General features: G+C 41.8%; 2 protein-coding genes across 6 annotated transcripts in view; one reads left to right on the forward strand and one right to left on the reverse strand.

Annotated features, from left to right (window-relative positions):
- Positions 1 to 21,802, forward strand: part of LOC110149206 (ceruloplasmin) — a 57,139-nt gene that overhangs the window by 7,666 nt on the left and 27,671 nt on the right. For 3 of the 4 annotated variants that reach the window (XM_020911606.2, XM_020911599.2, XM_020911593.2), the window contains exons 2-12: positions 2,574 to 2,821; positions 4,896 to 5,108; positions 5,467 to 5,640; positions 7,180 to 7,434; positions 8,697 to 8,868; positions 11,791 to 11,930; positions 13,292 to 13,429; positions 14,693 to 14,907; positions 17,625 to 17,775; positions 20,105 to 20,317; positions 21,571 to 21,778. In XM_020911606.2, the coding sequence (XP_020767265.2) occupies positions 2,574 to 2,821; positions 4,896 to 5,108; positions 5,467 to 5,640; positions 7,180 to 7,434; positions 8,697 to 8,868; positions 11,791 to 11,930; positions 13,292 to 13,429; positions 14,693 to 14,907; positions 17,625 to 17,775; positions 20,105 to 20,317; positions 21,571 to 21,778 (2,127 nt within the window). The remainder of the gene's footprint in view (positions 1 to 2,573; positions 2,822 to 4,895; positions 5,109 to 5,466; positions 5,641 to 7,179; positions 7,435 to 8,696; positions 8,869 to 11,790; positions 11,931 to 13,291; positions 13,430 to 14,692; positions 14,908 to 17,624; positions 17,776 to 20,104; positions 20,318 to 21,570; positions 21,779 to 21,802) is intronic. The other variant, XM_020911611.2, reaches the window with a different exon arrangement.
- Positions 17,945 to 21,802, reverse strand: part of HPS3 (HPS3 biogenesis of lysosomal organelles complex 2 subunit 1) — a 60,857-nt gene continuing 56,999 nt past the window's right edge. For both annotated transcript variants that reach the window (XR_011487324.1, XM_070466608.1), the window contains one exon: positions 17,945 to 20,359. The gene's annotated coding sequence lies outside the window, so the exon portion shown is untranslated. The remainder of the gene's footprint in view (positions 20,360 to 21,802) is intronic.

Here is a 21,802-nt window from a genome sequence, read left to right on the forward strand (position 1 = left end):
TTCCCCGAGGCTTAGACAGGTCTGTGTGAGGCTGAGTGGCCCAGGGTCTGATGTGACCCCAGAGGAATTCCAGCTTTGAGCTGCAAGCTTCCCAGCTGCCGTTGTGTGCCCGACCGAACGGCCCTCTTCCTGACCTCCGCTCAGCGAAGTGGACTGGATGAGTCTGCCTTTAACCTCAGCGGCCTTCAGCGCTTTGGAATTTTGCAGCTGTTACAACATCTACTCATTGAGATCGCTTCTGTCCGTACTAATGGGCAGTTGGCGGGGATGAAGTCACACCCCTTCTCATTGCTTCTTAATGTGCTCAGAGTTTCTGAGCTTTTCTCAACTTTTTTTTTTTTTTGGTTTGTTTTAACAAAATGGAAATTGCAACATTAGAAAATGAAAACAAATATGAGGAATGACAGCCTAACCACGGATTTGCCATTGGTTATAAAAGACGTAACTTTACTTTTCTAACTTCCAGTTTGGCCCTTCTCCCACCACAATAGGGGGAAGGGACTCCCGCCTCACTCATTTTTCAGTGAACACGGTGAGACTCCCAAGGCTGAAACAATCCGGAATGACAACTATAACATGCTCATTGTAGAAACTCTCTGGTCAATCCAGAGCATGGGGCTCTGCCATTTTCAAAGTTTGTTCCTGCTGCCCAAATGCAGCCCAGAGACCCTTCTTACTGGTCCCCTCCCTCAAGCCCAATCTGGTACCTCCACGCCATCATGCCAGGAGAGATTTGGCCACGACCAGAACCAGCCACCTTTCTGTCTCAAGGCATCCAGGAAGCCCACTGCCACTGAGATTGGGCAGCTTTCTCCCCCTGCACCTGGAGCCTGCCCTGCGCAGGCTGCCCATGAGCACAGACAGGCATCAGAACACACAGGGGTTATTTGTTAGTAAATGCAGATGCCTGAACTCCACCCCAGCAGCACAGAAGCAGAATCAATGGGGCTGGAGCCTAGGAACTTGCATTTATCAAGGTCCGCAACAGATTCCTACGCATGTGAACATTTAAGAAACACTAGGCCAGAGCCTTGGATTTAAAAAGTAAAAACAGGCCTTTAAACTCTGCAACAAAGACCAGAGCTCCCACACGCTCTGCTCTCATCTTGAAAAGAAAATAAAAAGGAAAAATATCCCTCACTCTTTCTGATGAGCTTACCATTGAGAAAACAAGCCTAAGTTGATTCCTTGGTCAGGTTATACAGCCTCACAAGGGTTGAATGGAAAATAGTAAGGCACCAAAAGTCACTGAGATCAAAGCAGGCAACACTCACACACACAAACATAAACTCTGGATCATCAGCCAGAATGTTAGCATTTTTTATTCTAGTGGAGGAGACCTCAAGTGTGGAGGGGCTGCCAAAGTCCAGGTTTTAAGTGGGTTCTCCTGAATGGCCAGAAGCCGTTGCCCACAGATAGATCCCACTGACCTATCCCGGCTTCCATTAAAGACAATAACTTAAGAATCAGTTCAAATGTTTAAATATCAAGCTCAATTTCTTGCTTTTCCTTTCTTTTCTTCTCTCTTTTTTTTTTTTCCTGGCTACTATTCACTTTGCTGATATTTTCAGGAAAGTTTTAAGCAACTATTAATCAGCCACTAACCAGAATATAAACTTTCAATGTTCCAGTACTTGTGCTAGCAAGGGATTAAAAAAACCACAGGGGTAATTTGAAATCAAAGGTAATTAAAAAACCCATATACATTACATGTATCGATTCCGACTTTGATTTAGTTTTGCTCAAAGAAATCAAAACAATAGCATTACCTTAGCATTGTTAGTTTTGCTTTAGGGGAAAAAAATATACACACAATTTGACATCTCATACATCCAGGTTGATTGCTTGTAAACTCAAGTTTTCTTCATGACTGAAAGAGGTGCACAAGAAGTGAGGAATGTCTTAGATTTATTTTACATTTCACTTAAATTTTATATTCTATGCTATAAGATCTCTGTGCTTTAAAACAGAAAAAGAGACACAGATGTATAGAACAGACTTTTGGACTCTGTGGGAGAAGGCGAGGGTGGGATGTTTCAAGAGAACAGCATCGAAACTTGTACATTATCTAGGGTGAAACAGATCACCAGCCCAGGTTGGATGCATGAGACAAGGGCTCGGGCCTGGTGCACTGGGAAGACCCAGAGGGATCGGGTGGAGAGGGAGGTGGGAGGGGGGATCGGGATGGGTAACACATGTAAATCCATGGCTGATTCATGTCAATGTATGACAAAAACCACTACAATATTGTAAAGCAATTAGTCTCCAACTTAAAAATAAATGGAAAAAAAAGATCTCTGTGCTTTAACATTAAAATCTTGTAAGAAATACTCTGGTGAGATGTATTATATTCTTATGGAGCACTCACACATGATCGTCTGCATGTAGCTAATGTAGGACAGCTCACATTATTAAAGTGATGTGGCAAATGCCAGGTCTCCTCTTCATTTTTGGAGGCATCCTTACAACAGCAGCACACGTTTAATACGATGTGGTCGTTCATTTCTCTTGCATTGTAACGTCATCCCTGGAAATGACGGCTTCTAATAAGGTTGTGTTCTTTTCCTTCGCAGGGAGCATTCCAATATCTATCTTCGAAATGGCCCCGATAGAATCGGAAGCGTTTACAAGAAGGCTGTGTACCTTCAGTACACAGATGAAAACTTCAGGACTGTTATAGAAAAACCTGTCTGGTTAGGGTTTTTAGGCCCTATTATCAAAGCTGAAACTGGAGATAAAGTTTATGTACATCTGAAAAACTTTGCCTCTAGGCCTTACACATTTCATGCCCATGGAATAACTTACTATAAGGAGCATGAAGGTCAGTTCAACTCAGAATCTTGCTAGAATTCTCTTCCTTTTCAGTAGGGGTATTTGTTAACTTCCAAGATTATGGGCTTTCCTCCTGGATAAGACCTGTCACAATGTTCTGTAGCTCTGCACTATTTTATGAATCAGTGTTTTGGTTCATCCTAATGATGCTGTGCTTCTCTTGGTTCTGCTTGCTTGTGAGGAGTGTGAATGTGATAGGATTTCTGGGTGAACTCACATAGTGAAGTCAGAGAGAGCTGGACTTCCTACACCTTTCCAGGTAAATAGTCAAACTGAGAAAAATAGGCAGTGTGCATTAGAGCCTGGAAAAGGCAAAAATCCTGAAGGAAGAAACAGGACTGAAGACGGGGATTGTCTTATCTCTAAAGTTCCTACGTGTGAACTTGTAGGAATTGTCACCTTCCATCCTGTGTCCCAGCAAGGGCAGCACGGTCGTCTCCCACGGTAACCAAACAGCACACACAGCTGGGTGGTCCTGGAGTCATACCTGAGACACAGGTACCCCAAAGGTCACTTGACCATAGGACTCGGAATCCTTAAAGATGGTATGGGAAGAGCAAAGACTAGATTTGGTGTCTGTGATCTCATTCTTAGTAGATGGTGATGGTAATGATGGTGATGATGGCGATAATGGTGATGATGATGGTGGTGAAGATGATGACAGGAGGTGATGTTTTATTGTGGTTAAAAGCAAGGACTTCAAAATTAATGGACCTGTGTTTGAATGCCTCATTGGTTTTTACTTGGCTGAATGACATTGGACAAGTTACTTAAATTCTCTACGCTTCAGTTTTCTCATCTATAAAATAGGAACAGTGAGAGTATATAATAAGAACTCTATAAATGTCAGTTATTAAAAAAAATGCTGAGGCCATGCTACAGTTCATGGGAATTATAAGGATCAAGCTTGGAAATCAGGACAAAATTCATCTTAACTAATTATTGGCTTTGTATTTAAAAGAGGGAGTGCTTTACAAGGTGAATGTTTCGATCTTTTATATATTTATGTGTTTTTCTGAACAAAATAATTATATTCATAGCATAAAAGTTTACTGCCATCTTATTTTTTACAATTTCATGTTATATTAGGATATAAATAATTTTTACAGATGATCATTGTATTGTGGCTATGTTAGAAGCAAAAAGAGTACTTATCTTTCAGAGACACATGCTCAGTTGTTTATAAATGAAATGACATGAGTCAGGGGCTCACTTTAGAATCGTTCACTGATGATGGGGATTTGAGTGGGTGGGAGCGTAGATGAAACAAGATTGGCCTTGAGTCGATCACCAGTAAAGCTGAGATTTTGGGCACATGGAAGTTCATCATATTATTCTCTTAATTTTTGCATATGTTTGGGAAAATACAAAATTAAAGTAAAAATTAAAACAATTCCATGGTTATTTCACAGGCAAAAATCTGATATACAAGAAGCTTCAAATTATAGGAGAGGGTAGCCATTTTGCTCTTTCATACCATAACCCCAGGGCAAAAACATTTTTTTGTCTTTGTTTTTTAAATACAATTGTATTGCATTTTAATGTGACCCTAATTCTGAACTCTCAGAAAAAGCATTTTTTTTTTAATTGCAAACCCAAAGTCACCATGGGGCTTCCCAGGGGGCGCAGTGGGAAAGAAGCTACTTGCTGATGACAGAGATGGGGAGATCCTCTGGAGAAGGTAACGGTGACCCACTCCAGAATTCTTGCCTGGAGGATTCCATAGACAGAGGAGCCTGGCAGGCAGGCTACAGTCCATGGGGTCTCGAAGAGTCAGACATGACTAAACACCCAAAAGTCACTGATCCTGACTCATCTATTACTGCTTCTTGAAGACTCAGTCAAGTATAAAAAATGACATTTTCTGTGAAACTTCCAGACCTTGTTGCCATTAGCCTCTTATTCTTCTGTGCTCAAGGAGAACATCACTGCTTTCCCAAGGGGATACATACTAGACATTGAATAAATGTTTGCTGAATGAATTAACAGACCATCTATTTTTTTCTTTTAAGCTCAAACACATTCAAATTCAACCTGTCATCCCATTGCATGTCGTTTCCTAGGGGCCATTTATCCTGATAACACCACAGGGTTGCAAAAAGCAGATGACAAAGTGCAGCCGGGCGAAGAGTGTATGTACATACTGCACGCCAACCCAGAGCAAGGTCCTGGCGAGGAAGACAGCAACTGCGTGACCCGGATTTACCATTCCCACATTGACGCTCCAAAAGACATCGCCTCGGGACTCATCGGGCCTTTGATACACTGCAAAAAAGGTACATTTTCTCATTATTAGTCACAATAGATTACCCAAGACAGAGGACAGGGAGCTTTAATTCTTTAAATAAACATTAAGTCTTCTGTGTTATGACTGAGTGGGGAGCATAGAGGCATGGTGAGTCTAGAGAAAAAGGAAGGGCAGGCAAGGGTAAGGAGAAAAAGGGTGCATGGAGTGACATTTAGGTTACCGAACATAAATTCCCTAAATATTTCCAAGTCTATGAAACAGGAATGACTGGTCCAGATTTCTGATGTTAGGACAATAAGTACTAAAATTGTTTAAAACTATATGAATCACATGCTAAAATTCATGCTAAAAATTAAGTTCTACTGAAATAGTAATTTTAACTTCAGATTCTCTGGATGAAGAAAAAGAAAAAAATATTGACAAAGAGTTTGTGGTAATGTTTTCCGTGGTGGATGAAAATCTCAGCTGGTACCTAGAAGAAAACATTAAAACCTACTGCTCTGAACCAGAGAAGGTTGAAAAAGATAATGGAGACTTCCAGGAGAGTAACAGAATGCATTGTAAGATTTCACAGGATCTGTTAACTTTATCTTATTTTTCTCAGTCCATGAATTATGCTAAACGTATTCCCTTACATGAATAAGTAGTGAATTCTAATCTATGGCCTTGGTAACAAAGCATATTGGATATGCAAATTGGTATTCAGCAAAGCAGGTCCAATCAAAACTCTAAGCCAGGTAAAGCCAGATACATCAAACCATTTCAAAACTAATAAGGATAAATCATTATCAGTTATGGTTAAATATATATGTGTGTTATATCTACATATTTTTATTCTCCCAACTCCTTCTACAAATTAAAGCAGCTTAAAATTATTAAATTATATTGTAAAGCATTACACTATAGTTAAGAAAATAGTTCAAACCACTAATTCTAAAAGGTATTTCTTTTACATACATATTATCCTTCACTACCACCCCCAACTTTGCATCATTTTTCACTACATTTTAGCTCACTTCATTTCTTCCAAAAATGCTTTCTTTACTGCATAGGCTTCTCCTTAATTCTCAGACACAAAATAGTGGGTTTAGTAAGATAGTCTATCACTTAGAATTTGCATAAAATTTCAAATCCCTTAATACCAACTAGACTAATACGTGTAGATTTTTGTTTGTGTTTAGCTCTTAAAAATAGCTCTTGTGCAGAAACCGAGAATGCAATAATAACTGCACTATCAAAGCAGAAAAATAAACAAATTAAACACAGGACAGATCTTTGTTTCCGACTTCTGCTTATTTCTGGCTTGAAGATCCACTTTCCACACTTTAATCCAGTCTCTGTTCTGTGCTAAGCAGAATAGACGTTAGGGACTCAAACTTCCAGGCTGGCTAAGCCTGGTTTGGTATCCCTGTTGCCTTTGGTTCACTCACAGAACTTCCCAGAACTGATTTCTGCTTTAACTCTAGGACCTCCCAGTTTAACCAGTGACTCGAACTTTTTTGACAGAATCTCAGGCCGTCCTGCTTTTGACCTTTTAGATCTTTTCCTCCTTCGCATTTCTTCCAATTTTGTCTTTTAAGTTTAAAAAAAAAAGTTTCCTTTGTATTCTTATTGAAAAAGCAATTCACATCACTGTAGAAAATTGGAAAAGTTCTGATAAACACGAAAACTTTGACATCATCCATACTGCCACTACCAACATGATGCATGGTTGATCCATAAATAAGCATGTCTTTTTTCTATTTACTATATATGCATGTGCATTTATATGTATGTATGCATGCACACATTTGTATTTGCAAATATACACATGAACATACCAAGGTGTATAGTTTATAACAAGGAGAGCAAATAGGTTTCATCTTCAGTGTTGTGTTCATGTGCTAATACTGTGTTGACAAAAAGCCTGAGGCTGACTTCAGGTCCAAATGAAGAGTGCTGGGATCGGTTAGTATTGTCTGGTGCAGGCACAGAGGGGAGAGTAGTGACATGTGTGCCAGGCATTTTCCGTCTCAAACTGATTTTATTTTTGTAGCGGTAACTATCAATAATCCGGGCACCAATATATGTCAGTCACCGTCTCTGCTCTTGACTTACAGCTGTGAATGGATTTGCTTTTGGAAGTCTCCCAGGACTCTCCATGTGTGCTGAGGACAGAGTGAAGTGGTATCTGTTTGGTATGGGCAATGAAATCGATGTGCACGCAGCTTTCTTCCACGGGCAAGTGTTGACCAGCAAGAACTACCGTGTTGACACCATCAATCTCTTTCCTGCCACCCTCTTTGATGCTTTGATGGTGGCTCAGAACCCCGGGCAATGGCTGCTTAGCTGTCAGAATCTAAACCATCTGAAAGGTAAGGCATCTTTACCTGAAATTAACTGTCAGTTGAGAAAAGAGACATGTCTCTTTTGAGAGAGACTATGAGGTGACTATTGGAAATTAGAATCTAAAAGCTAAATCTCTTTGGAATGATCTGAGCTTTGAGTTGTTAATTTTATTCCTCTGACAGTATGGATCATAATGTAATTTTTTTTAAAAAGACAAAGACTGGAGCAATTATAAAGTAATTAAAACTGAAAATACGTTAATTTTTGGAAAAGAAAAATTGGTGCTGATGTATAGTCCTACCGTAAAAGTATAATACTGCTTATAGCTACTCACATTTGTAAAATATACAATATTTTAAACACCAGAAGATGTGTATATTGGTGCTGAAAAGTTGTGTTTTGACTTGATTCTGTTAAATACAACCAGCTTTGTTCTTTATGAGTCCAGCTATTCCTTGGTTTTACATGCTAAATCTCTCTTCCATCTCTTTAATATAAGGAAAAGAAATATCCCCAGTTCTTGAAAAATATTAGTTTGTAATATTGGTTTCCTGAAGAAATTAGGTCTGATGTGGGTCTTTGAGTAGATTACTTTGAACTTCAAATATAATCTCATTCATCAAAGGCGACCTTGGCTGCAGCAGGCCCAGGTGCATAACTATTTTATATAAGCGAGTGATAAAAATACATGACCACTCTATTCTTCCTCCTCCATCCCATCATATCCATTAAAATATGGCAAAGCTTCTCTTTACCATTTATTTTTTCTCACTAAAGCATTATCTATTTCAATGCTGACTCACTGATAACATAAAAGAGTGAGGGGTTCCTGGCAGGGATTCTTGGATTCCAGTGATTAGGACTCTGCCATTTCACAGCAGAGGGCAAGGGTTCAATCCCTGGCCAGGGAATTGAGATCCCACAAACCACGTGACATAGCCAAAAAAAAACCCAGTGAAATAAAATAGTGAGTGTGTTTCCTCACACTGCTTATCCATTAATATGTCCTATTTTTCTTCTCATCAAAAGATCATCATAGTGAAATCCCACTGAAGTTCATTCCACATTTTTTAAAACAAAAGTAACACCCCTTCTCTGTGCCATAGAGGCTTTCTTTTACTGCTTCAGTTTTCCATGAATGATTCATTTACTGCTGTTTACTTGTTCATAGTATTGTTTCTAGCTGTTTATTTCTTCAGTTTCTATCATTTCACCGGCAGCGTTGATAAGGCAATAGGAGAGAGAACAATGGCTTCATTAAACAGTGACTCCTCCGTGTGGTTTTCAGCTGGTTTGCAGGCCTTCTTCTTGGTACAAGACTGTAAGAAGCCTTCATCTGAGGGCAATATCCACGGCAAACACATTAGACACTACTACATCGCTGCTGAAGAAGTCATCTGGAATTATGCACCCTCCGGTATAGACGCCTTCACCAAAGAAAATTTAAGCGCCCCGGGAAGGTAATTCAGAAAAAAAATGATGTTATTTCAAAATATGCCTCCTCCTCAGAAAGTCATAAAAAGCTATTCAGCAATTAAAATTTTAACTGGTACTTGAAACTGAGTAACTAGACTGCTAAATAATTATTGAGGTGTTTGGTAGTGAGTCCAAGTTGGAGAAATAGGACTTCTGAGTTCACGAAAAAGAGTAGAAAAGTTGTCAGATGCTCAAGAAAATCCTCAGAAAATGCTGAAAACAAGATCAATTTGTTAGCTTTCCATTCCTGAAACCAGCAGCACTGGGTATATTCACAAGGTCGTATAATCACCAGCACTGTGACTCCCAGAACTTTGCATCATTTCAAGTAGAAATTCTGTTCAGCAGGTCAATAGCTGAGCTCTACCCAGGCTTGTGGCTTCTGAAGCAGAGACTTAAGTCCCTGCGGCGCTGACAGCCAGACACAGTGACTCCCTACGCGGTATCTGCAGCCCAGAAGGCTCTCACACACGGCAGACTTGCATTCGGAGCTGCTCACTGGACGCCCCACTTGCATGAGGCCCTCTCCAGATCAGTGTGTCCGAGCCTGGAGCCTCTGTCTTCCCGATTCTGACCTTGCTCCTCTACACGAACGGTACTGCCATTCATCCATCACTCAAATCCCAAGGCCCGAGCATCACCCTTGACTCCTTCCCTCCTCCGCCAGTCCCTCCCTCTCTCATCAACGCTGCCTCATTATACCCTAGATATCTCAGGAAGTCTGTTTGCTTCTCCCCAACGTCTTCGCTCGTACCTCTGAAGGCATCACTACCCTCATCGAGATTCTAAAGAAGCCTGCTGACGTGGCTGACGTGGCTCCCTTCCACCGTCTTCCAGCAGCTTAGGGAATCCACGTAACACACTCATCCTTTTAAAATTTACACATATATATTATATACACACATTTTAGCCATGCACCGTGACATGTGGGATCTTACAGTTTCCTTACCAGGGATCGAACCCACACACCCTGCATTGGAAGTACAGAGTTTTAAGCACTGGACCACCAGGCACATCCCATAAAACACTAATCCTAAATGTGCACAAAGCCCTGAGATGTCCTGAGACCTTGGCTAGGTCCTCCCACCCACCCCCCATCTCTCTCAGCCTCATTCTCCGCCTCTGTCTTATCCTGGGTGTTATGACCCTGCCCTACTTTATAAGACCGCTATGCTCACTACCTTCTCTGAGGCTTCCCTTCACAAAGAGCTGCTCCCTCTTTGTAAACGCCTGCCCCATCCTCCCCACCACACACATTCCATCTTTTTAATGCCACTTTTCCTCTGGCTAATTCTTAAAATCTCTTCCTTTGGAAAGCCTTTGAGTCCTCCCCACAAACCCCTCCATAACTCTAGGAGAAATATTCATAACACCCTGTGCTTGTTACATGTTACATTGAACAGTCTGTAATCTGTCTTCTGGGACAGATGCCAAGTCCATGTAGACAACATGGGTCCATTTGCTTATGGGTCTGTCATCATCATCTGACAGGGCTCCTGGCAAAGAGCAGGTGTTCAGTACATTTTTCTGTACGGGAGAAGAGATGCACGGGGCAGCTTTGTTAGGTCAGATGCCTTTCTGAGATTTAATTTCTTCATCTGTAAAATGAAGAGAGTGGGGAGGGAGTGATTAAGCTGGCAGAAGAGTAGGACCTGGAGCTCACCTCCTCACACAAATACATCCAAAACATGTCAAGACGCGCAACGGTTCTCACAGAACATCTGCCGAATGTTGGCCGAGGATCTCAGGCTTCTGACATGGCAAGAAAATCCACATAACTGGGCAGGACAAATGAAGAAAAGAGAGAGAGAGAGAGAGAGAGGGACTGGGACAGGATCTGTGCCCCTCGGAGCGAGCTGTGGGAGAAGAGATGTTCCTGCACCCTGGAAATCCCCTCACTGCCGGGACAGAGGGGGGCTTCGCCTCAGAGGAAAGCGCAACAACCAGTTTGCAGAAGGAAAAATGGACAGTCATGGCCCTGAGCGCCCCTGCCTGAGATGCAGACGGGGGCTGCGTGCTGAAGCTCAGGCTTCGGAGGTCAGACCCAGGGAGAGAACTGGGGTGGCTGCGCTGGAGACAGCCTGCAGGGGCTGGAGCGTGATGTGAGCGAGAGCGTAGAGCGCGATTGTCGGGGGCTGCAAGCGGGGAGGGGTGGGACCCCCAGAGGAGCATCTTTCCCTGCGTGCCATCAGGCGATGGGGCACAGCGAAGGACCCCAGGAGTGCTGGCAGGCCACTGCATCTGCACATCCCCTCAAGGGGGAGATGGGGGCACAGCCTGGGGAAAGAGGCAGAAGGCATCCAAACTCAAAGCAGTCCTTGGGCCAAAAAATATTAAACCCACACAAGCCGCACAGGAGTGCTTCTGCATTTGCACAGCTTTCCATGACGATGGTAGATAACTGTTTCTCCTAAACTCAGAGTGAGAGAAATAAAGTGCAGTGAAGAAGTAGAAGAACCACTTCCAGTTAAAAGACCAAGAGAAACTGTCAAATGGGGAGAATAACACCAGTTTTGTTGCACCGTCATGTGAGTTTCAGACAATAAATGAACGTTTCTGAGTGCTGACATGCAGTAAACAGTAGTTACTCTGTTTTTAGACATCTCATAATTTATTTAAAAGACTCTATTGTAAGACAAGTTATTAACTATCAGGGGTCAACATGGGTCCTCTTGAAATTTTTTTTCACTTCACTTGAAAAAAAAAAATTAAATCTCTGTGCCACGAATCTCCACCCCCAATCTTAACATCTTTCTACAGAATGCCTAGTACTAGCTGCTTGAGTATTTGGCAAATCATGGGTAATAATTCTAAGATTGGTCAGAACTTTTCAATTAGTATCCTGCGTGACCACAGGGCTCTGTTCTGCTCTCAGCTCCAGAGTTAAACCCTTTCTCTCTTGGCAGTGCTTCAGAGGCATTTTTTGAACAGGGTCCTACAAGAATTGGAGGCTCGTATAAAAAGCTGGTTTATCGTGAGTACACAGATGCCTCCTTCTCTAAGCAAAAAGAGAGGGGCCCTGAAGAGGAACATCTTGGCATCCTGGGTAAGTCTGCACAGAATACGTGAGTGCTGACGCACTCCTGGGCTTTGCCGGGGGCTCGGCGGTAAAGAATCTGCCTGCCAGTGCAGGAGATGCAGGTTCTGTCTCTGGGTGGGAAGACCCTCTGGTGAAGGAAACGGCAACCCGCTCCAGTATTCTTGCTTAGAGAATCCCATGGACAGAGGAGCCTGGGGGGGCTACAGTCCATGGGGCCACAAAAGAGTCAAGCACAACTTAGCAATTAAACAACAATGTACTCTTCCTCTGAACCACAACCAACTTAAGAAAGAACAGAAGCTTCAGAACCTGAAGCCTGATTTCTACATACAAACTATTCATGGAGGGGCAAACATCAATAAAATGCAGTCGCCAATCACTTTCCCAAATGTAAATTTACCATAGTCAATCTTCAACATGAAAATCCAGGCCGACTTCAGCTGAATGTCTTTTTCCTTTCTTCAAAGAGATAAGGGGTGAGTTTGTTTTAATAGACAGCAAAGCCATTAGCTTCCGCTTTTAGTTAAATGTACATTCCCTTAGAAGTAAAATCCAGCTACTAATGAGACAGTCTGGTTTGTTTTAGAGACTCCTTCTCCCCAGGCAGAACCCAGAGATCTCTTCTTGCCAAGGCACATAGGCAGAAGATCAAGCGCATGGATTCAGGCTGTCCTCAGTCTGTCCTCACTATTAGCTGTGTGAGCTTTGAACAACTCCCCTCTCTGGGCCTGTTCCCTTTCTATAAAACGAGAAAGACAGTAACAACAACAGCCCCTACCCCATAAAGCAGTCACAAGGATTAAATGCGTTAGTTCACATAAACACTCAAAAGAACACATAGGAACTCTTGATAAATGGCATTTATTACATAAAATACTTGCGTACTATATATTTGTTTTTATTCTTTATTTAGTAATAATATTAATCTTGGTGATGAAAAACACACAACAGTGTTGCTTTTCACATCCAAGACAAATTTAACTTACCCGCTTTGGGTGGCCCATGTTTATGGCATTCTCCTGGCTCTTGGGACCAAATAGCACACGTCTGGTCCACAGGAAACTGGGATGAGGAGAGAGCAGGTACTGAGTAGTTTTATAGATGTGTGAAGCTTGTGAACTGACGTGGTTAAACATGGTAACAAATTTCATTACTTGACGTTAACTCAAAAGACCCTTCTCATCTCTTTCTAGACTCCCCATGTCAAATTGATAATGGACTTTAAAAAAAACCAAGCTTTCCATTTGCCACAATAAGCATGTTGCTTCCAGAGGTTCTTTTTGGAGGACAAGACAGAGAAATCAACTGTCTTCTGTGTTCTGTAGGTTAGATTTCAGGGAGGATAATAGCTCTCTCTTCTTCCCTAGGTCCCGTCATTTCTGCAGAGGTGGGAGACACCATCAGAGTCACTTTCCGTAACAAAGCAGCACACCCCCTCAGTATTGAGCCCATTGGAGTGAGAGTTGACAAGGGCAACGAGGGTACATACTATTCGCCCGGTGGAAGTGAGTGCAACATTCGGTAATCAAGCTATAATGTTTACAACCCACTGTGCTGGTCACCCCAGGAAAACGGCCCTGAAAAAACCAAAGGCAGGAACTCCTGAGGATTCTTCTCATGTACCATCCTCCGGCATCCTGCCGGGAAGCAAGTCAATCTCTTCTCCTACCATTTGCGGTTGGTTTGTGGAATTCTGTCCCATCTCAATTGGGTGATTATTGACAATACTGAAAGTAACTTACTTGGATTGTATCAATTACACATTTCCAGAGTTCTATTTGGGTGACTGCTAAATTCGAAAAAATATTCTTGCAGTTATAAGGTTAGACGTACATTTTAGAATGTTTTAAAAATATAAAATATTGTAGCCAAAAATAATATCCATAGTTCTATAGCCAACCACTATTATATTTTTGTGTAAGTCCTCCACTCTTCCATCTGTGCACATAATATTTTGATATCATTTATTTAAATATGAAAATAGTATTTAAATATGAAAAAGTGAAAGTGTTAGTCACTCAGTCATGTCTGACTCTTTGTGACTCCGTGGACTCTAGCCCTCTCCCACCCAAGCTCCTCTGTCCATGGGGTTTTCAAGGCAAGAATAATGGAATGGGAAGCCACTCCCTTCTCCAGGAGGGTCTTCCCGACCCAGGGATTAAACCCATGTCTCCTGCATTGCAGGTGGACTGTCTATAATCTGAGCCAGCAGGGAAGCCCTAGTAAATAAATATACTTAGCGCTATAATTTTGTACCCAGAGTTTGGTTTCTTAGCATTATAAATATTTTATAAGTGTAATTTTAATGATACAAAATATTCTACTATATGAAAGTATTTAGGTACTTTTGTAGGTCAGGGCTAGCCAATGAAGACCCTCTCTGGGTCTTAGATTTCTTGTATCCTCACATGTAGGAAGGGGCTCCGGAGTTTTGTGGGATCTCTTTTGTAAGCACAATAACCCCACGCAGAAAGGCTCTATCCTCATAACCTAATCACCTCTCACCTCAAATACCATCATCCTGGGCATTAGGATTCCAATATATGAATTTTGGAGAGACATAAACATCCAGACCATAGCAAGCAGCAAGCTTGGACAGAGGTGTAGAGAAGACTTCCTGGGTGAAATCACACCTATTTGTGACCTGGCCCAGTGAACAAGTAGGATTCCAGTCTACTGTATGAAAGGGGCACAAAGGTGAGTTATCCTAGACTAAACCCAGCCTACCCTGTGGCTCAAGTGACCTCCCCATGTGACCTTCCTTACAGGTGAGCCTCCTCCTTCTGGCTCCCATGTGGCGCCCAAAGGAACATTCACCTATGAGTGGACTGTCCCCAGGGAAGTGGGGCCCACTCACAAAGATCCTGTCTGTCTAGCTAAGATGTATTATTCTGCTGTGGATCCCACCAAAGATATATTCACTGGGCTTATCGGGCCAATGAAAATATGCCGGAATGGAAGCTTACTTGCAAATGGGAGACTGGTAAGCCCAATGAGGGAAAATGAAAATGACTTTCAAATCCCTTCGAATCATCATTATTATAAGGAAAATCCTGCGATTTGAGGCAGTGAGGGCTTCACGTGCGTGCATGCATGCTCGGTAGCTTCGGTCGTGTCCGGCTCTCTGCGACCCCATGGCCTGCGGTCCACCAGGCTCCTCTGTCCCTGGGGTTCTCCAGGCAAGAGTACTGGAGTGGGCTGCCATGCCCTCCAGGGGCTCTTCCCGACCCGGGGATCAAGCCCGCGTCTCCCGCGTTGCCAGCAGACGCTTTACCGCGGAGCGTCCAGGGAAGCCCAGGGCTTCCACACATAATACTTGTTACAACTTTTTCTTACGCTTATATCTGTATTGTGTGGAGACTCTCTGACTAACAGGATTGCTTCAAAGTGAGTTGGAAACAGGCTTGTCCTTGGAATCAAAGTCTTTTATGATACAATTCAACACACACTTTTTAAAAAGTCACCTATTAATGACAATATTCCTCAGTTAACATTCACTGAGGAAAATATTGCTTTAAATATTTTTTACATTTGTCTGAAGGAGACTGGCATGTTACTATTTAGTTATACTGCTAATTAACCTTCAATTATTTGTATAACATGTAAGAAATAACACTGCTCACACATCCGTAAATATTTTTTAGAAATGGGAAAATGACCCTCTGATCTAGAAATAGAAATACTTAATCTAACCATTGATTTTATCTCTAAAATAAATATTGCAATATAAATCTTTAAAAGAGAAAGAGTCTTTTGAAAATGCATTCAATACAATTACCACACCTTAAAGCATCAAAAAACATACATTTTTATTTGGTTTTGCTTAAAATAAAACATTTCAGACTCTCAGTTTATGTGTAATTATATTCCATACATTATGACTTATAGTATTCTCATAGACATTACTTATTAAATTCTTAGAAATTAATTTTTGTTTCTTCTTTGATCTAAGAGTTACTTGAACCAAATATGATCTTTTACTCTTTAAACTTTTTGTCCTTTTATGAGTAATTTTCTGTTTTATTGCGTTATAATTAGGAAATAAGACTTGCAAACTTTTCTGTTTTCAGAGAAGTTTTCTTCTCTGGAGAAACTACAGAGCAGTTTTCTCTGTAGGTCAGCATGTAAGAGATTACAGCAGCTCCCTTGTGGAATCCTGGCACATCTGAAAATGTCACATTGTTGGGCTTTGCTTGATGTAGAGTTTTTCTATCATAATCTTTCCCCTCAAAACAGTACTTGCTACTCCATCTTACTCTGACATTTATTGTTCTAGAGAAGTCTGATGTTCATAACTTTTTATATGGATTATTCTAGAAATTTGTCTATCTTTGAAATCCAAAAATTTTAGCAGGATATTTAGCTATAGGTCTGTATTACTAATTTTGTCCTGCTTTCAGTGAAAGTTTTGAATCTGAGTAATCTTTCTCTTTTATAGAGGTGAACATTTCCACTATTATTTATTACTGTTAGGTAATAACTTCTCTCAAATAATTACTATGTGCCTATTTTTCATCTTTAAGTCTTTTCTTCTGATTTACAGGAGCTATCTTAAGACCATCTGCATCACTATTAATAATTCAGTTTTTTACAGGGTCTAACCATCTCAGCTTTTCAGAGTTTGATAATCATGTTTTTCATCTGCAAAAATGATCTCAGGGAAAAGATAGGTCACAACCCCTCAGGTTTCTCTTCTCTAAGGGAGTACTTGTTCTCAGGGACTGTTATGCTTTGATTCCCTAGTCCAATTGCCCTCTGGTCAACTACTGAATTATTACAGAGAGCATTTCCGCTTCCGTGTTTTCACCAGGGACAGGGACAGGAGGTGAGAATATCTAGAATGTGTGAATTCTTGCTCCAAATCACTTGCAGGCTATTTCTTCTCTTAAGATGTATCTGCTTCCACCTGCTCTGTCTTTTAGGAATTCTTCAAGCTTTCATGACTATGGATAACACCTTCCCTAATTTATAGCACAAGTACATATCACCTCCTCCCCATTTTATCAATTTTGAGAGGTGAGTTCAAGTGGAATGAGGAGTGTCAGGAATTTTTGGTGAAGAAAGAGGCTTAGATTATTGTGTTGAACTAAAAATCTACTATGCAGGTATCAGTCAGAAATGTGGATGGACCTAAATAGAGACTGTCATACAGAGTGATGCAAGTCAGAAAGAGAAAAACAAATATCATATATTAAGCATATATGTGCAACCTAGAAAAATGGTCCAGATGAACCTATTTCAAAAGGAGAAATAAAGACACAGATGTATGGACATCAAAGCAGGGAAGGGAGATGGGATGAACTGGGAGACTGGGACTGACATATATACCTCACTATGTATGAAATAGATAACCAGTGAGAACTCCCTATATAGCACAGGGAGCTCTATTCAGTGCGCTGTGGCGACTTGAATGGGAAGGAACTCACAAAAAGGGGGGTGATACATGTATATGTGTGACTTCTTCACTTCACTGTCCAGCAGAAGCTAACACAACATTGAAAAGCAACTATACTCCAATACAAATAAAAACACTCTGGTGGTCAACAGGAGTATTTTGTGAGTTCCATTTACAAATGGAATGTAAACTTTAGTTCTTGTCCTTCTTTTGGCAGGTTTATGCATAAATAGTATTGTGCACATGGAAGTGTTTCTGCTTTACTCATTCTGTCTTCACCTCATTGTTCTTATTTTTATTTTCAGAAAGATGTCGATAAGGAGTTCTATTTGTTTCCTACAGTGTTTGATGAGAATGAGAGTTTACTCCTGGATGATAATATTAAAATGTTTACAACAGAACCTGATAAGGTGGATAAGGAAAATGAAGACTTTCAGGAATCTAATAAGATGCACTGTAAGTACTGCATCATCCACCAATATCAAGCTATTTCAGCACTGCACATGTAATACTTTTAATTAAGCTAAAATACTAATAGCTTTGCCCACTGATTGTTTTAATAAATGATTAAATACCATCGTGCTCTAAGGGTAATATTGTTAATTATTTGACATATCAGTCAGTTGAATCTTAGTTTCACTTAATTCAGAATAATAAAACATATAATACATGCCAATTAGATCAGTTTAGTTTAGTCGCTCAGTCGTGTCCGGCTCTCTGTGACCCCATGGACTGCAGCATGTCAGGCCTCCCTGTCCATCGCCAACTCCCAGAGTTAACTCAAACTCATGTCCATTGAGTCAGTGATGCCATCCAGCCATCTCATCCTCTGTCGTCCCCTTCTCCTCCTGCCTCCAGTCCCTTCCAGCATCAGGGTCTTTTCAAATGAGTCAGTTCTTCACATCAGGTGGCCAAAATATTGGAGTTTCAGCTTCAGCATCAGTCCTTCCAATGAATATTCAGGTCTGATTTCCTTTAGGATGGACTGGTGGGATCTCTTTGCAGTCCAAGGGACTCTCAGGAGTCTCCTCAAACAACACAGTTCAAAAGCATCAATTCTTTGGTGCTCAGCTTTCTTTACAGTCCAACTCTCACATCCATACCTGACTACTGGAAAAACCAGCTTTGACTAGATGGATCTTTGTTGGCAAAGTAATGTCTCTGCTTTTTAATATGCTGTCTAGGTTGGTCATAACTTTCCTTCCAATAAGTTGCATAGTCCTTGAAATGTAGTCCCTAGGTCAGCTGCTTCAGCATCACCCAGGACTTGTTAAAAATGCAGATTCTTCGACTCCAACCCCAACTTACTGAATCAGAAACTTCAGGTGTAGGGCTTGAAATTTGTATTTAACAAATCCTCTGTGTTATTCTGATGTATGCTTAAATTTGAAAGTTATTGGATTAGATACTTTTCTTACCTGTGGCTTAATAAAGACAGGCTTCCTTTATGGTTTCTACTCTGAATAAATTTCAGTGATTCTCATCTTTGACTACCCATAAGAATCCCCTGAGAGTTAAACAAAAAAAAACAGCAAAAAACCATTAAAACTGTTTTTTAAATTCTCAGCACAATCTACAGAGATTTTCATTTCATTGAAACAGCATCAGATTTACTTTTTAGCTCCTAGTGTAATTCTAAAATGAAGTTAAGAGTTTAGGGATAGTGAGCTAATTGTTCAAAATGTCCACATCACTAATGCACAACTTGTAAAAATCATTGTAACTAGAAGAAAAAAAATAGTAAGTGTGTTACAAACTGAACTCCTCATTGAACTCCTTTTTATGGTAAGTCGTGTCCAACTCTTTGCGACCCATGGACTGTAGCCAGCCAGGCTCCTCTGTCCACGGGATTTCCCAGGCAGGAACACTGGCGCGGGTCGCCGTTTCCTCCTCCAGGGGACCTTCCCGACCAGGGATCGAACCTGTGTCTCCTACATCTGCAGTTAAGTGGATTCTTGACCAACGTGCCTCCTGGGAGGCCCCATACAAACTGACATTGTTTTCCAAACTGGATTCATGATAGTCACACTGCCCATAACAATCTTTTGCATTTTGGAGGAGTCAAGAATATTATCTATTAAGAACAGCAATGAAAGGAAACTTCCTGCACATACTCTTCCCTGTTATTCAAGATGAATAAGAGAGTTTTCCATCTAAGACAACAAACACATTCGCAGTCTACAGCACCTAGGAAGGGCTGTTATTATTCATCCATTTGGGTGCTCACAAATATGGCCCTTGTGAAAACTGAGAAATGATTCACTGAGAACAGTGAGATTCCTGGGGCCCAGAACTTTAAGAACCCAGCATTCATGAGACTTCTCTGGTAGTCCAGTGGTTAAGAATCCTCCTGGCAATGCAGAGGACATGGGTTCTATGCCTGATTGCAAAACTAAGATCCCACCTGCTGCAGAGAAACAAAACCCTCGCCTACAACTGCTGAGCCCATACACCTCAACTAGAGAGTCTGTGCGCCGCGTCGAAAGATCCTGCGTGACACAGTGAACAGTCTGTAACTAAGACCCAGCACTGCCAAATAAATACTAAAAAAAAGAAGAACCGTGCATTCAGCTCTATGGCTTCCACCCAGGGCTTGCCTGGAAGTGTTGAGTTCAGCAAGGAGTTCTAGAGACATTGTTGACGTGTCAAGGGGTGGGCAAGCCCAAATGGGTCTTTCAAAAATTAAATAAACCCAGTTGGGAAAGTCTGGAAAATCTGAGAGGTTATCATGAATTAGAACATACGATTACACCAGTTTCAAAATACCATTTTCCAACTTTTATAGCCATGAATGGATACATGTACGGGAATCAGCCTGGTCTCAGTATGTGCCAAGGAGATTCAGTCATGTGGTACTTATTCAGTGCCGGAAATGAGGTTGATATACACGGGATATACTTCTCAGGGAACACTTACCTGTCAAGAGGAGAAAGGAGAGACACAGCAAACCTCTTCCCGCAGACAAGTCTGAGTCTCTTCATGCAGCCGGATACTGCAGGTGAGTTCCTTTAATGTCACGGCAGACTTCTGCTGGGTCTCCCTGTGTGGTTTCGGTTCACAATGCTGAGCTGGATGCTAGCTCGTCCCTTCCCCAAGCCTCCTAACTACCCTTTCTTTCCTCGGTTACTGTCAACCAAGTACTTGCCAGGTAGGTGCGTTTCCCATTTTTGTGGTGGGGAGAGAAGGGAGTAACGCAAGTGGACTGAGGTTTCTCCCACTGGAGCTGAGTCACTCAGTCATGTCTGACTCTGTGTGACCCCGTGGGCTACAGCCCAGCAGGCTCCTCTGTCCATGGGATGCTCCAGGCAAGAGTGCTGGAGTGGATAGCCATTCCCTTCTCCAGGGGATCTTCCCCACCCAGGGGTCAAACCGGCGTATCTTATGTCTAACCTGCATTGGCAGGCGGGTTCTTTACCACTAGCAACACCTGGGAAGCCCATTTCCGCCTAGTAAACCCTCAAGATGGTCTCCTTTTCAATTATGTGCCTTTAAAGATAGCTGGCAAATCAGACTAGAAAAGAAGCGTCTCCCATAAAGGCTCTGCCTCTACACTCCGTGTCCTGCCTCTGTATCCTGCATGTGTGGGGGTGCTAGTCCAGTCGAGCTCTTTGCAGCTCCATGGACTGTAGCCTGTCAGGCTCCTCTGTCCATGGGATTTCCAAGGCAAGAATACAGGAGTGGGTTGCCATTTCCTTCTGCAGGGAATCTTCCCAGCCCAGGGATCAAACCTGCCTCTTCCGCATTGGAGAGGAGAGGCCATCACTGCATCGCCTGGGAGGCCATCTAGATGTAGTGTTGGCTTATTAGTCGCCTACAACTGAACAGCCTATGCTAGAACTACAGACATGCAGATTCGGAGATACGGACAGAATTGGCTCTGAATGAATAAAATAAAGGACTAAAACAAAAGAGAAGTTTACCCAAACGTGAAAATAGGCTAACTTGCCTCAGGCTTTATTTGGTTCATCAAACGCCAAGAAAATGCAAGACACGTCCACCTTTTCCTATATTAGACAAATGTAAATGCAACGTTTAACAAAAGAGATAAAGGCGTCTGCTGATGCAGGGAGACAGACAATAAGCAATTATATTCACACACACACACACACACACACACACACACACATATATATCAAGTGGTTATATGTACTATGAAGAAAAATAGGGCAGCGGAAGGAGCAGATGACAGATGGGGGAAAGTGGTCAGAAACACGGGAGGTGACCTGCCTTTTTATTTATTCACCATTCCAGGGACTTTTGATGTGGAATGCCTGACAACTGACCACTACACAGGCGGCATGAAACATAAATACAATGTGCACCAGTGCAGGCGGAGGGCTGAAGACTCATACCTCCACCTGGGGAGGAGGACCTACTACATCGCGGCGGTGGAGGTGGAATGGGATTACTCCCCAAGCAGGAAATGGGAAAAGGAGCTGCATCACTTACAGGAACAAAAGTAATTCTCTAGACTCTGACTCCC

The sequence above is a fragment of the Odocoileus virginianus genome, chromosome 4 (assembly GCF_023699985.2).
Source record: "Odocoileus virginianus isolate 20LAN1187 ecotype Illinois chromosome 4, Ovbor_1.2, whole genome shotgun sequence".
Lineage (NCBI taxonomy): Eukaryota > Metazoa > Chordata > Mammalia > Artiodactyla > Cervidae > Odocoileus > Odocoileus virginianus.